General features: G+C 32.0%; 2 protein-coding genes across 2 annotated transcripts; both read left to right on the top strand.

The window, feature by feature from the left end:
- The first annotated feature begins 12,424 nt into the window (after positions 1 to 12,424).
- LOC120163440 (receptor-like protein 7) lies at positions 12,425 to 14,230 on the top strand. The gene has a single exon (XM_039173380.1). It carries the CDS (start codon positions 12,425 to 12,427, stop codon positions 14,228 to 14,230), a length of 1,806 nt encoding a protein of 601 aa, XP_039029311.1.
- LOC120163018 (putative receptor like protein 25) lies at positions 14,231 to 15,484 on the top strand. Its single transcript, XM_039173055.1, has one exon. The coding sequence runs from the start codon at positions 14,299 to 14,301 to the stop codon at positions 15,301 to 15,303; it is 1,005 nt and encodes a 334-aa protein (XP_039028986.1). The 5' UTR covers positions 14,231 to 14,298; the 3' UTR covers positions 15,304 to 15,484.
- The last annotated feature ends 1,506 nt before the right edge of the window (positions 15,485 to 16,990 follow it).

Raw genomic sequence — 16,990 nt, 5'->3', positions numbered from 1 at the left:
TTATACATTTTAAAATGTTGATAATAACATAAAATATGTATAGCACATGTTATAAGGTTCATGTCAGATATATCCTGTTAACACATTGCACATAAAATATTAAATATATCAATTATACAATATGTTGTTCATTCATATATATACTTCACATCAAATGTAATTTATTAACATATGGTATCACATTTACATTACGTGGATTTTCATCAGTAATAAATGATAAATAATTTGTTAATAAAATTAATAAATACTGAAGTATATCTGTTATATATATATATATATATATATATATATATATATATATATATATATATATATAAATTAAAGAGGTAATGTAAACATTACGTACAATATAACCTACGTTATATAAAATATAAAAGAGTATTTGATATGTTGTGAGTACATAAATCTTATATACTATACGATGAATTATAAGCAATCATATCTTAAATTCATAATTCATCAGTGGACTATTAATATTGAACATGTTTAGTTTGAATGGTTGATGCACTTGAAAAACAAGACTCCAAATATGTTCATATCATCTAACACCCTATATTAGTTCGAATCTTAACATTTACCTTAAAAATGTTATATCTCTTTATTTAATAAAAAAATGTTAATATTTTTTTCAATTATATATAAAAAGACAATTATGTCAAAATATATTTAAATTCATAACTTTTAAAAAATATTAATTGAACTACAAAATTTGGTCGATCAATACATAAATGTAGATAGTACTTAATCACACCAAAATTATTAATCTCTTCTGTAAAGTTTATTACTTTGCATTTATTTTCAACTACAAACTGCCTGGGAAAAAATCAATTGTAACATCATCTGCAGCTAATTTAAATTCAAAATCATGTTGTTAGTGTCGGTTGAGTGTTCATATTTGTATGATTCTCCTTTTCCAACCAGTCATAATCAGCTTGGTATATCTCCCATAAAAAATGATTTAAAAAAAAAGATAACGTAATTATAAATTTAAAATAATTATGAATATATATATATAATTATTAAAAAATATTAAAATAAAGTTTATATTACAGTTGAGGGATCAAATGAGATATTTTTTATAATTTTTTGTATTATGTTATTCTCTTTGACCACGGTTAATGGGGTCTAACGAGGGCTGATAATTTTATTAAAAAACAAAAGTTAATGATTATTTTATAATTTTTAATATGTTAATGGTTAAAATAATCATTCCAACATAATTTGAATGACTATTCATGTAGTTTACACATGATAAATTTAAGGCAACCGTTCACACCTTACGCTAATTGGTTTCTGATGCACTCTACCTGTAAACGAACCGAACGCACACGAATGGAGGTATATTCATATTTGTTCATTTAATAAATAAACGAACCTGAACATAAACGAAACAATTTTTTGTTTATGTTCATTCATTAAGGAATATAGCTTGTTCATGTTCATTTATTTAAATGATAAACGAACATAAACGAACATAAAAAAGGAACATAAACGAACAACACAAACACAAAAGAAAACTTATTCGAACACAACAAATGAATGTAAAAGAAGTAAACAACAAGAATAACAACTTAAAATTCATTAATATAACCTGCAACTTTAGAGTTAATTTGTCCGAATACGAAAAACACATACATAAATCATAAATAAATTATATGAACATAATAAAGTCTTAAAGTTAATTTGTTCAACAAAACAATCTTCTTGAAATCCAAACAACTTCAATAATCTTCGTAACATATTCAACTTGCCATCTGTTCGAACATAAATTAACATAAATGAACGAACATAAACGAATATATAACCGAACGTTCACGAACGTAAATGAACAAACGAACCCTTTATTCGTGTTCGTTTATTTAATTAAACGAACACAAAATCTTGTTCATGTTCGTTTATTTAATAAATAAACGAATTTCTCGTCGCACGATTCATGAACGGTTCGCTGAACGTTCAGTTCATTTACATGACTAACTCTACCCAGCTTTACAAAACTACTTGGAAAAGGTTAAATTATTTTAACCACCATTCTTTAATATGGATGGTCAACATTTGCCAATCGCTACCAGCTTATAAAACCCCTGAAAAATGGTAAAATTTATTTCCATTATTATATTATTACTAAAATAATAAAATAAATATAAGTTGAATTTAATTAAAAACTGAGGACGTCTTAACAGTTAACAGTTTTGTAACACCCCCAACCCGTATCCGACCCGGATACGAGTCCGAAGTGTCACATTGACTTTTTAAACATTTATTCGTATAAAATAGTGAGTAATTTAAAACTTTTGTACATGTAACTTATTCAAAATATTTCCAGAACTATTCAGGCTTACATGTTTTTGACAAAACCGATCAGAGCATATACAATTCAAAAACGTTAATTACATGCCAACTATTTGCAATGTACAGAATACATCGAATTCAAGAGATCTTTTCTGATCTGATCTTCGGTAAGAAGTAACTGACCTGTCTTGCTCCTCATCACTTTTTACTCTTCTCGTAACCTACGTGTGAAACAATCACACGCTAAGTCTATGACTTAGTGAGGCAATAAACATATGTGCAAACTTTAACTAATAATCATACATGAACAATTACTGTTATCATTCATGCAATTCATACACTCTTACAGGTAACAAATACACAAAAGCAACTATATCATCATCTTCATGCTTATCACTATCATTGATTCTTTTTATCATATGATTCAATAAACCATTTGTACAATCATATATCATACATAACATTTCACAAGGAAACAAACATATCATCATATCAAGTTTATTAATATTATCTCGTATTTAGCCCATGTACACTAGTGAGAACTCAAGGTATGTGAGTACATTGAGGTTGTGCACCACTATGCTGTCACAACAGCTCGATCAATGTCCCGAAGGACCAGTCCATAGATTCCGAAGAACCTAGGTAAACAGTCCATATGTTCCGAAGAACATAGGTAAACAGTCCATATGTTCCGAAGAACATAGGTAAACAGTCCATATGTCCCGAAGAACATAGGTAAACCCTCGACCCTTGGCATGCCAACTATACCCCTAGCTCTCATATCACATGACATGGGCATTATCATTTATAACAGTTCACATTACTTATTCATTTCTTTCTCTTATAACCACATATCTTTTCTTTTCAGTCACGTATCACATGTACGTGTAATCATATATCTAATATCATACGTTGCATGTAATCACATAAACCTTATCTCATAACATATACTTGTTTTCACATATATATTTCATATCATTTCACATATACACTTTCATATCACATGCCATATAAGCTCATAGCTTCTTTCACATATACATGTAGTCACATAGCTTCTTTTCATATTCTCATAGGATCACATAGTTCATATCTTATACTTTGTTTTCTCATGTTCACATATATCATGTCATATGATTCATATCTTTCTCATGCAGTCACATAGTTCAGTTTCACATATGTTCATATATATACATTACATAGCACATACTTCTCATAACATTACATTCAAAAGCATGTTAACACATATAATCATGCATACATACAATTCATGTCATTCATATACGTATAATCATATATTCATGCATTCTAACAGAGGAAATAGACTTGTCGCAAGTCTTGTTTCCATTTTGCACCATAAACTAATTAATATGCACTCACCTGGCCTCACTAGTCCCTTTCAATCTCTTATCTTCCCTTTTTATCGATCTTACTTGTCAATGATTTCAGAACTCGTTTAGGCTTTGAATCTACATAATTATACAATTTAAGACAATTATTAGATACCTACACCTTTTAATTGGATACTAGCAACTTAAACGAACTTATTAAACCAATATTAACATTTTCCTATAGGGGGAATCGGTTCCCCCCTGTGGGGGTATCGGTTCCCCTCTGGCATTCTGGAATTCTGTCGCTTGAAGGGGTATCGGTTCCCCTTGAATGGGTACCGATTCCCCTTGCCCAGAACTCATATTTTAAGCTCGAAAATCACTTCAATTCTCTCAAACACTTCATATATCATCCCCTTTTCATTCTTAACTCTAGTACACATACTTAAACCAATCTATATTCATTTATTTCATCTTAAACCTTAGAATTCTATTCTCAATATAGAATCCAATAATCATATCAAATTTTTCATGTTATTCAAACATAATTCTAATACTTCTAACTTCTTAATCTCATAGACAAGTCAAATTCAACTTAAAATTCAACTTATCAATTCTATTTCAAGATTTGATTCAAGAACTCAAAATCTTTAATCTCTCATATACCTTTCATCTTGTTGTTTTAGAACAAATTAAGCTTTCATTAAACTTAATTATCATCTAATAATCAAAACTAAACTTAAATTTCAGCCCATAATCAGCTCAAGAGAAACTCACCTTTGCTTGGCTTCACACGTGGAGAAGAGAAAAATGAAGAAGGAAAAGAGAGAAGAGATTTTTTTCTGGAAACTCTCCATCCTTATCCATATATATATATCATTTAATTATAATTTCAAGTCTAATGACCATTTTGCCCTTTAATTTTCTTTAACAATTACAAAATAACCTTCATCATATGTATCCAATAATCCTTGAACTATTTCATTCTTATTCTTTAGTCATCAAATTCTGAAACTTTACAATTTGGTCACTAACCCGATATTGAGGATGTTACAAATCTCCCCTCCTTATAAGAAAATTCGTCCTCGAATTTTCACTGCACATCTTAATAATAACATATCTTCTAATGTTCTTATGTTGCTTCCCTGACTTATTCTTTCTTGTCATCATCAGAAACTTACTTTTCAATCCTTTAATTATCCAACTATCTTTTTCGTTTATACATTCATCTTCTGTTGCTTATCATATAAACAATAACCAGTATACCAATCCATTGTCTTTTCTCATTCAACTATGCATTCTTCCTTTGACCTTTCTAAAATTCCATATAGTGTCACTCATCACGTTGACAGTACATCCATCTCATCACTCTATATCATAAATCCATCTATTTCTTCATAACTCTCTAATTACTTTATAACCATACAAAACTTGTATTTCGTCATCATTTGACCAAAACACAACTTTAAATCTTCTTCAATTGTGATTACTCATATACTTTAAGGAGTCGAACAATATTTTCACATCACCTTGCACATTTTTCGTGTTCTATTTCGAACTTATCATTTACACTTCCATACGAATCCTCACTTCATTCACTATATCACATTTACGTAATCAAAATATACAACTATATCCAATACAATTTCATCACAAAATCTTGTCAGTCAACACTAACTCTTTCATTCTAAAGTACAAATCCTTATCATCTCCACACTTTTTCTTATACAATACTATCCCTTTGTTTCAAATTCATAACTCTGATTTCATTCATATAATGTTACTTATCCTGTAGACAGTAACATCAATTCTTATCATCTATTGTACTTGTATTTCCTTCAAACATACAAATCTTTATCTTCTTCACCACAACACCTTCCTATGATCAAATATACAATTGTATCCAAATCCTCTTCATATTTGGTTATCATAACCTGTCAATATATATAATTCCATTACATTTTCATTACATACTCTTGTTAGCCAATGCGAACTCTTTCCATCTAGAGTACAAACTCTTTCACAAACAATAACCGCGTCACTTGATCTTTAATATCCTTGGTGACACTCTTCACCATATTCCATCTTATCCACATAATAACAAGCTTCTCAATTTAATTTCTCCACTATGGAGAAATGAACATCTTCTAGCATTATCTTCATATCATATACAAGGTCTGTAACAACAGAGCCTTCCTCAAATTCACCCTTGAGATCGGGTGCTCCTAACTCTTTTAACTATTTCGATACATTCATTCTATGAGTTAACAAAGTATACAATTTAAAACACATCAGAATATCATTCAACATCATGAATCATTCTCTAATCTTATACAGGCATTCCCTGAGGTTTTCGCTCTTCTCCCTGCCTGGCCAGGGCAGGAATGCTATTACCTTCAGGTCTATCGCCTGGTGCTTCACTTGGAAGCTCTCATATATTCATGTGCTCATATCATTACTTCTATCACATATCACATGTGCATATGATCCTCCAATTCATATCATATAACATATGTCATTTGTATATTCACATATCATCTATCATATTATATAAACATATATATTTATCTCATAACTCATTCTCAGTATTCACTTATCTTATATCACATAACAATTTAACTCTATTAACAAGACAGCACACTCTTTACCCTATCAGATCAGAAAATTTTTCACTTTTAGTTGGCATGTACATTTTTTAAAACTCTTTCGACTTCATTTTTAGCCTAGAATCGGCTAAACCGTAGCTCTGATACCATTAAATGTAACACCCCCAACCCGTATCCGACCCGGATACGAGTCCGAAGTGTCACATTGACTTTTTAAATTTATTCGTATAAAATAGTGAGTAATTTAAAAACTTTTGTACATGTAACTTATTCAAAATATTTCCGAACTATTCAGGCTTACATGTTTTTGACAAAACCGATCAAGCATATACAATTCAAAAACGTTAATTACATGCCAACTATTTGCAATGTACAGAATACATCGAATTCAAGAGATCTTTTCTGATCTGATCTTCGGTAAGAAGTAACTGACCTGTCTTGCTCCTCATCACTTTTTACTCTTCTCGTAACCTACGTGTGAAACAATCACACGCTAAGTCTATGACTTAGTGAGGCAATAAACATATGTGCAAACTTTAACTAATAATCATACATGAACAATTACTGTTATCATTCATGCAATTCATACACTCTACAGGTAACAAATACACAAAAGCAACTATATCATCATCTTCATGCTTATCACTATCATTGATTCTTTTTATCATATGATTCAATAAACCATTTGTACAATCATATATCATACATAACATTTCACAAGGAAACAAACATATCATCATATCAAGTTTATTAATATTATCTCGTATTTAGCCCATGTACACTAGTGAGAACTCAAGGTATGAGTACATTGAGGTTGTGCACCACTAGCTGTCACAACAGCTCGATCAATGTCCCGAAGGACCAGTCCATAGATTTCCGAAGAACCTAGGTAAACAGTCCATATGTTCCGAAGAACATAGGTAAACAGTCCATATGTTCCGAAGAACATAGGTAACAGTCCATATGTCCCGAAGAACATAGGTAAACCCTCGACCCTTGGCATGCCAACTATACCCCTAGCTCTCATATCACATGACATGGGCATTATCATTTATAACAGTTCACATTACTTATTCATTTCTTTCTCTTATAACCACATATCTTTTCTTTTCAGTCACGTATCACATGTACGTGTAATCATATATCTAATATCATACGTTGCATGTAATCACATAAACCTTATCTCATAACATATACTTGTTTTCACATATATATTCATATCATTTCACATATACACTTCATATCACATGCCATATAAGCTCATAGCTTCTTTCACATATACATGTAGTCACATAGCTTCTTTTCATATTCTCATAGGATCACATAGTTCATATCTTATACTTTGTTTTCTCATGTTCACATATATCATGTCATATGATTCATATCTTTCTCATGCAGTCACATAGTTCAGTTTCACATATGTTCATATATATACATTACATAGCACATACTTCTCATAACATTACATTCAAAAGCATGTTAACACATATATCATGCATACATACAATTCATGTCATTCATATACGTATAATCATATATCATGCATTCTAACAGAGGAAATAGACTTGTCGCAAGTCTTGTTTCCATTTTGCACCATAAACTAATTAATATGCACTCACCTGGCCTCACTAGTCCCTTTCAATCTCTTATCTTCCCTTTTTATCGATCTTACTTGTCAATGATTTCAGAACTCGTTTAGGCTTTGAATCTACATAATTATACAATTTAAGACAATTATTAGATACCTACACCTTTTAATTGGATACTAGCAACTTAAACGAACTTATTAAACCAATATTAACATTTTCCTATAGGGGGAATCGGTTCCCCCCTGTGGGGGTATCGGTTCCCCTCTGGCATTCTGGAATTCTGTCGCTTGAAGGGGTATCGGTTCCCCTTGAATGGGTACCGATTCCCCTTGCCCAGAACTCATATTTTAAGCTCGAAAATCACTTCAATTCTCTCAAACACTTCATATATCATCCCCTTTTCATTCTTAACTCTAGTACACATACTTAAACCAATCTATTCATTTATTCATCTTAAACCTTAGAATTCTATTCTCAATATAGAATCCAATCATATCAATTTTTCATGTTATTCAAACATAATTCTAATACTTCTAACTTCTTAATCTCATAGATGACAAGTCAAATTCAACTTAAAATTCAACTTATCAATTCTATTTCAAGATTTGATTCAAGAACTCAAAATCTTTAATCTCTCATATACCTTTCATCTTGTTGTTTTAGAACAAATTAAGCTTTCATTAAGCTTAATTATCATCTAATAATCAAAACTAAACTTAAATTTCAGCCCATAATCAGCTCAAGAGAAACTCACCTTTGCTTGGCTTCACACGTGGAGAAGAGAAAAATGAAGAAGGAAAAGAGAGAAGAGATTTTTTTCTGGAAACTCTCCATCCTTATCCATATATATATCATTTAATTATAATTTCAAGTCTAATGACCATTTTGCCCTTTAATTTTCTTTAACAATTACAAAATAACCTTCATCATATGTATCCAATAATCCTTGAACTATTTCATTCTTATTCTTTAGTCATCAAATTCCGAAACTTTACAATTTGGTCACTAACCCGATATTGAGGATGTTACAAGTTTCGTCACATTTCAGTCAAATATTAAGATAAAAATAAAATAGTTTCAATCAAATGGTTAATTAAATGTTAACAATTAATAGGCCGAATAGCCTTGATGTTTGAGCTTCAAGAAAACTGATATCCAAATTGTCTTAAATGGGCTTATATAGCCCAAATTAAATACCCATTGAAGACGTTAAGGATACTTCAAAAAATAGTAAGCAACACCTCATCACACGGATCATCACCGTCTTGAATCGGTTTTGGATCATCACCATCTCGGGTCTCAAATAATTTGATTCAAGTCAGTTTCAATCAATTTGATAAGTAGGGTCAGTTTTTTACATCTCTAGATGAGGTGTTGCTTTCCCTTTTTTTGAAGTATCCTTAACGTCTTCAATGGGTATTTAATTTTCTCGTATCGATGGGGTATATATCTAAGCTAATATCCATGGATTAGAGAGCTGAATGAGACCACTATATTTCTATTAACCTTTCATTTTGCTTCTTGGCATATCAAAAATTTCCACGCATAGTTCCACACTGACCTTTATATCCATAAATACGCTAAAAAACATGACTATCACTCAATTACTTACGACTTGCGACTTACGACTTACGACTTACGACATTGACTTGACTTTGTTTAGATAAGGCCCAAGCAAATGAACAATAAGTAACGGTATATGAATTTTGAGTTTTTTTTTATTTAAAGTATAATGTTTTAATTATTTATAATTTATATTTTTAAAAAAAATTAAAAACAAATAAGTGACAGGATATGTTAATATTCGTTCGTTTAACTTTAAAGAACGGGAGTATGTTATTCTTTAATATGCATGTTCAAAATAGGCCTGTAAACGAATCAAACGAACATAAACGGGGATATGTTCATGTTCGTTCGTTTAACTTTAACCAAACAAATGAACAAACACGAACATAAACGAACAAAAAATAAATTTATTGTTCGTGTTCGTTCGTTAAGGAATGTAGCTTGTTTGTATTCGTTCATGTTAGTTCATTTAAATGATAAACGAATATAAATGAACGGATGTAAACGAACATAAACAAACACAATAAAAGAACGTAAACGAAGACAAACGAACGAACGTAAACGAACACAATAAATGGACATAAACGAACATAAATGAAATATATTTTTTTCTTTCCTAACAATTTTAGGATTATATTTTATTTAATTGTTTTAGGTTTTTTTATTTGTATTTAAAATTAATTGAGTTTTAAAATATTTATGGGTGTTAGATTAAAATATTTTGGGATTTTATATTTTAAATGGGTCTAGGGAGATTGAGCTAAACATAAATGAACGCACATAAACGAACATAAACGAACATAAATGAACCAACATAAACGAACATATTACCGAACGTAAATGAATGAATGAGCCATCTGTTTGTGTTCGTTCATTTAATTAAACGAGCACAAAATCTTATTCATGTTCATTCGTTTAATAAATAAACGAACATAAACGAACTTCCTGCTGAACGATTCACAAACGATTCACTAAACGTTTATTTCGTTTACATGCCTACGTCAACATTTGGCAATCGCTACCGGCTTATAAAACCCCTGAAAAATGGTAAAATTTATTTCCAATATTATATCTGAAATTATCTCAACAATTAACAACTTAACATTTAGTGTAAAAAGTTATCTTTTATGAATCAAATGGAGGAAGAAAGAAAAACAAATAGAATTTAAAAGTAAATCTGTTCACAACCGACTTATATTATTACTAAAATAATAAAATAAATATAAGTTGAATTTAATTAAAAATTGAGGACGGCTTAACAGTTAACAGTTTCGTCACATTGCAGTCAGTTTTACCAAAAAAAAAAACCCTTGAAAGATAAAACTTTAAATATTAAGATAAAAATACAATAATTTCAATCAAATGGTTAATTAAATGTTAACAATTAATAGGCCGAATAGCCTTGATGTTTGAGCTTCTAGAAAATTGAAATCCAAATTGTCTTAAATGGGCTTATATAGCCCAAATTAAATACCCATTGAAGACGTTAAGGATACTTCAAAAAAGGGAAAGCAACACCTCATCACACGGATCATCACCCTCTCGAATCGGTTTCGGATCATCACTATCTCGGGACTTAAATAGTTTTGACTAAAGACAGTTTTAGTTAGTTTTACAAGACGGGTCAGTTTTTTACATCCCCAAATGAGGTGTTTTTTTTTTTGAAATATCCTTAACGTCTTCAATGGGTATTTAATTTTCTCGTGTTAGCCGTATCGATAGAGTATATATCTAAACTAATATCCATGGATTAGAGAGCTGAATGAGACCACTATTTTCTACTAACCTTTCATTTTATTTGTTGGAATATAAAAAATTTCCACGCATAGTTCCACACATAGTTCCACATAAATAATACGCTCAAAAACATGACTATCACTCAATTACTTACGACTTACGACATTGACTAGACTTTGTTTAGATAAGGCCCAAACATAAAGCCCAAGCAAATGAACAATAAGTAACGGTATATGAATTTTGAGTTTTTTATTTATTTAAAGTATAATGTTTTAATTATTTATAATTTATATTTTTTAAAAACAAATATACAATCTTTTAAATTTTATAACAACAAACTATAACAATCTAAATGATGTTTTAGATATATTTTACCCTGATGTTTACTGTTATTTGGATTAAGACAAATTGATATAATTATAAATTGATTGAATTTGTATAAAATTTGATTCAATTTATTTTTTAGAAACAATTATGCTTTTTAAAAAAATAAATATAATTAGTTGATTGGATTTTAATTTACAAATTAAAATTTAGTTTATTTGATTAAATTAAAATGAATTTTTAGATATAAATTAAATATTTTAAAGGGTACAAATACAAATATTAGGATAATACGTTCGAGTAACATCAAATGAAATTCTAATAAAAAATCAAATATAAGCGATCGACACAAAATATCAATCAAATAAATATAGATCAAAACAATTTTAGATAAAAATCACATTTTTTTAATAATTCATACTTAGGAGGAGGGAAAAGGGAATTATGCTTTTAATGAATATTGAACACACAATATAGAAAAAAAGAAAGAAAGAGATGTCAACTAAGAACTTTTAACCACATATTCTAAAAATTATTGACAAATAAAAATCACACTTAAAAAGAATAACTGAAACAAATATGAGCAGAGCCCACATATATTATTTTATACCTATTGAAAATCAAAATTGCACACTCAAAATGAATACAAGTCTTTGCATGGATATTGCTGAATTAGTCTTTGCATGGACTGCACGTGAGAGCAACCAAAGCAGCATGGGACCTTAATTTCCCCTTTGTGCTTTCAATGCATACATAATTTTCGGTCATCACTATTATTAGACCTTCATTCTAATGGTGAATTGTATGGAAATTTCCTTCTTTTTCTAGTTCGGATTTCTATACGTAACTGTCAAAATCAGAGTATGGAAATTTCTTGTATTGTTGAATTGATTTAAAATAGCGGTTGGCAGGGCTTGATTTTGTGTATAAAAGCGGTTTCTATTTCCAACATTTTAGTACCATAAGAAGTGCTTGTTCAGATAATATGGGGCTCTTATCACAACCCTTTGTGCCAAAATGCTCACTCTTCTTAATTCTCTCTCTTTTTCTTACTCGGTGTGTTTCTTCTGTGAAGCAACCCTGTTTGTACTCTGAACGCTCTGCTTTGTTGCAGCTGAAAGAAAGCTTCATTCTCAAAAAGTCTGCTTCTGGTCATCCCAAGTTTGGTTCCTGGAAAGGTGAAGGAGAAGATGGAGGGGATTGCTGCTCCTGGGATGGCGTTGAGTGTGACGACAGCACCGGTCACGTTACTGGACTTGATCTCGGCAGCAGCTTCCTTCATGGTTCCATCCACTCCAACAACAGCCTCTTCCAACTCCATCATCTTAGAAAGCTCGACCTTTCGGACAATGACTTCAATGGCTCTAAAATCCCTCTTGCAATCGGGCGGCTTTCAAGGCTATCTCATCTGGACCTCTCTTTTTCTGAATTTTCAGGTCAAATTCCATACGAGGTTCTAGAGCTTTCAAAGCTGGTCATACTTGATCTTTCCGGAAATGATCTAGAGCTCCGGAAACCAAGCTTGAAAAGTTTAGCCGAGAGGTTAATCAACCTCAAGCATCTTAATCTTGACGGGGTAAAGGCATCATCAACCATCCCACAAAGTTTGGCAAATTTATCATCTTTGACATATCTCTCTCTCGAGTATTGTGAACTGCATGGTGAGTTCCCTGTTGATGTTTTTCAACTGCCCAATCTTCAATATCTTAGTGCATGCGACAATACGTTTCTTACGGGACGTTTACCAGAATTTGCCAAAAATACTTCTCTTGAGGGATTGGGAGTTGCCCGTACAAGTTTCTCGGGTGAGCTACCAAAATCAATTGGGAATCTCAAGTCATTACGGGGATTACAGCTTAGAGACTGCAACTTCTCTGGACCAATCCCCACTTCCATCGCTAACCTTACGCAGCTCACTTTCCTGGCACTAGGTCAAAATGAGTTTAGCCCTACCACTTTGTCTTGGCTTGGGAAGCTATCAAAACTAACCGCACTGGAATTAGATTCTACAAACTCAAAAGGTGATGTCCTATCTTCTCTAAAAAATCTTACCATGCTCAATGAGTTGTTGGTTTCCCAAAATCAGTTTTCAAGCAGAATCCCGTCCTGGTTAGGAAATCTTACTCGACTAGTCTATATAGACCTTGGTGTTAACGAACTTTGGGGTCCCCTTCCAACATCAATCTTTACTCTAGTGAATCTCGAAGTTCTAGATTTAGAGATAAATCATATAAGCGGTTCCTACAATTTAGAATCCTTTCTAAATTTGAAAAATGTCCGCCATCTTCAATTGGCTTCGAATAATTTTTCATTGCTCACCTCAACCGTTACGAATGTTAGTGTTCCGAAGTTAACATATCTAACATTGGATTCCTGCAACTTATTAGAGTTTCCAAATTTTCTTTCGAGTCAACATGAACTGCAGTTCCTGTCTCTTGCTGATAATAAAATCCATGGGTTAATCCCCAAATGGTTATGGGGCTTATCTGCTGAAACTCTTGAAGTCTTAGATTTAAGAGGAAACTTCCTTACAGGTTTTCACCAACCAATTGTTGTTCCTCCATGGACCAATATAAGAGAGTTGGATCTTAGCTCTAACAAGCTACAGGGATCCCTTCCTGTTCCACCCGCTTCCATTGCCCATTACTATGCCTCAAACAACTTGTTGAAGGGGGAAATCTCATCGATGATATGCAATCTGCCTTCTATAACTCTACTTGACATATCAAATATAGCTTGTGGCATGCTTCCACCATGTTTGGGCAATCTAAGCAATCACTTTCAGTACTAAATCTACAAAACAACAACTTTCGTGGCCCTATTCCTAGATCATGTCAAAAAGGAAGCCAATTGAGGGTGATGGACCTTGGCCAAAATCAATTTAATGGACAGATCCCGAGATCACTGGTTAAGTGCAAGATGCTAGAGTTTCTGAACCTAGGAAATAATCAGATAGAGGATACGTTTCCTTCTTGGTTGGGCTGGCTTCCAGAGTTGAAAGTTCTCATCCTAAGGCATAATGGATTTCATGGTGTAATTGGAAAACCAAAATTTAACGAGTTTCGCGAGATGCGAATCCTTGATCTCTCATTCAATAAATTTGTAGGTGGTTTGCCATCTCATCATTTCCAAAGATGGAAAGCCATGCAAGTTGTTGATCTTGGCAAGTTAAATTACTTGCAAGCAAACGTAAGTTTTCAAGCGCCAGGAAATAACTGGTTTACCAGCTTTTCGTACTCAATGACAATGACAAAGGCAGGCGTGGAAACAAAATACGAGAAGATTCAAGACTTCTTGGTAGCCATTGATCTCTCAAGCAATAGATTTGAAGGCCGCATTCCAGAAGACGTTCGGGTTCTAAAGGCAGTTCAATTCCTCAACCTCTCCAACAACTTGCTTTCGGGTCAAATTCCATCAGCACTGGCGAATCTCACACAACTTCAAGTTATGGACCTTTCTCAGAACAAGCTCAATGGAGAGATCCCTCGAGAGCTAGTACAACTCACTTTCCTTGAATTTTTCAACGTCTCTCATAATCAGTTGATCGGACCCATACCGCAAGGAAAACAATTTAGTACGTTCCAAAACAACTCATTTGAAGGCAACCCAGGATTATGCGGGAAACCATTGTCGAAAGAATGCTATCCTGAGGGCTCATCACCAACATCGCCTTCAATGTCAAAGAGAGATGATGGGGGAGATACATGGTTTGAATTTGGGTGGAAGGTAATCATGTTGGGGTACGGAAGCGGGCTACTGAACGGACTCATTCTCGGATACCTCTTCAACCCCATGAAAAGTAAGTTGTTTGTAAAGTTTTTTGGAAGGAAGATGCAGAATCGGAGAAGGGGCAGAAGGAATTAACTCGGTGATTAATGTTGAGGTAGTACGTTGCTTTCAGTGTTGTATAAGTTAATTTGTATTTTCCTTTTCCTTTCTTCTTATTTTGCCTTTCCTTATCAACCATGGTCACTTATCATGTGCAAGTATTATTAATGTAAAAACGATATAGTTTGCCGTAGTAATAATAAACAACTTTAAGAGGTTCTACTTTTTAGATTAAGAAAACAGTCAAGTTCTGGACTTTCCTGTATATTGAAGTTGATCAGTAAGATGTTGTGGACAAAACTTTAATGATAAATCTGTTTGAAAATGTGGACTTGCAGACAAAATATCTCCTGGATCTTCACAAATTTCCTTAGCCCATTCTTTCAAACCTAGATTTGGTCTAAATATTACTCACCTGATTAATTATTTCTTTTCTTATTCACGTAATCACACCTTATTTTTGTGCTAAATTTCCCATTAAACTCGTATCAGATTTTGGTAGGATTGAAAGAAAAAAAAACTGGAAAAGGTGCACATGCCAGGGTTTCATCAAACAGTAAAATTTGTCAGCTCGTTAATATCAGTTTGTAAGTTGGAGTAGAAGTTTCCTTGCAAAAGTAACCCATAAAACAAGGAAGGTCCAAACCAAATCCCTTAAACCCTTTGGAAGAACAAAAAACCGGGCAAGAAAATGTACAACCAGAAGCAGTTGTAGCTGAAATGTTTGAAAACAATGAGGACTTGAGATTCCATGATGGATCACTTAGAGCTAAGAGAGCAGTTGGGGGAAATATGTCATGTTGTATAAGGGCATTTCGAGTTAAAACCCTAGCTGGATGTAATTTCACTGTTTGTTTTTTCCGGATCCTCTTCTGTTTACCTTTGATCTACTTGTTTGTTTTCCGTTGTTTAAATTAATACAATAAAATCCAAGTTAACAATTACTTAATCTATTGACCTTGCCTATTACTTTAAATAATTCCATTAATGCAGAAACTACAGAAAGAACCTGGTCATGTAGATACCTTCAAACAGATAAATCTGGTTTGGGTTTTTTTACCCTGCTTGAAAAGTTATGAGTTTTTGTATGGGAATCGTTACCCTAAACCCAACCCCCAGCGTCACACCTTGCCTAAATTTTATAAATTGGTACAATTACCTAGATACCTCACACAGAAGCAAATGAACGAATTTAAAAATGAGTGTCGAATATGAATATGTGTTCGATATAAACTTTTACACAGGACAGGGTCGACCTAATTATGCACACACGAGTTTATGCATATCAAGATTTATCCGTTGAAGTTGAGTTTGAATAAAGCGATGAAAAGTGGAGCGAATGGTCCATGTTTGTAATTGAAGTTGTACAAATTTGTAAAATTGATTTTTTCGACTCGATTCAAATTGATTTTAAACTATAATTTCTTAAACTCGATTCAATTAAAAAATATTTTAAATTCAAATCAAGTTATAAAATATAATTCAAATAGTAACACAAATAACTTGAATTTTTAATAATGTGGAAGTTGATTTTTAAATTTGAGTCGAATCCCTTGAGTATGTTATGATATATGTATATCACATAAAAAAAATATGAAGAGATATATATGTATTGTATATGGTTATAAAAACATTTAAATTGGAAACAAATAGTATTATAATATTATAAATATTTATAATTAAATTCAAACAAAAAATTAAAAACTCAATTCGACTCGACCCA

The sequence above is a fragment of the Hibiscus syriacus genome, unplaced genomic scaffold (assembly GCF_006381635.1).
Source record: "Hibiscus syriacus cultivar Baekdansim isolate YM2019G1 unplaced genomic scaffold, ASM638163v2 tig00002919_pilon, whole genome shotgun sequence".
Lineage (NCBI taxonomy): Eukaryota > Viridiplantae > Streptophyta > Magnoliopsida > Malvales > Malvaceae > Hibiscus > Hibiscus syriacus.
Note: the sequence above shows the minus strand (reverse complement) of the source record. Positions and strands in the feature narration are given on the sequence as shown.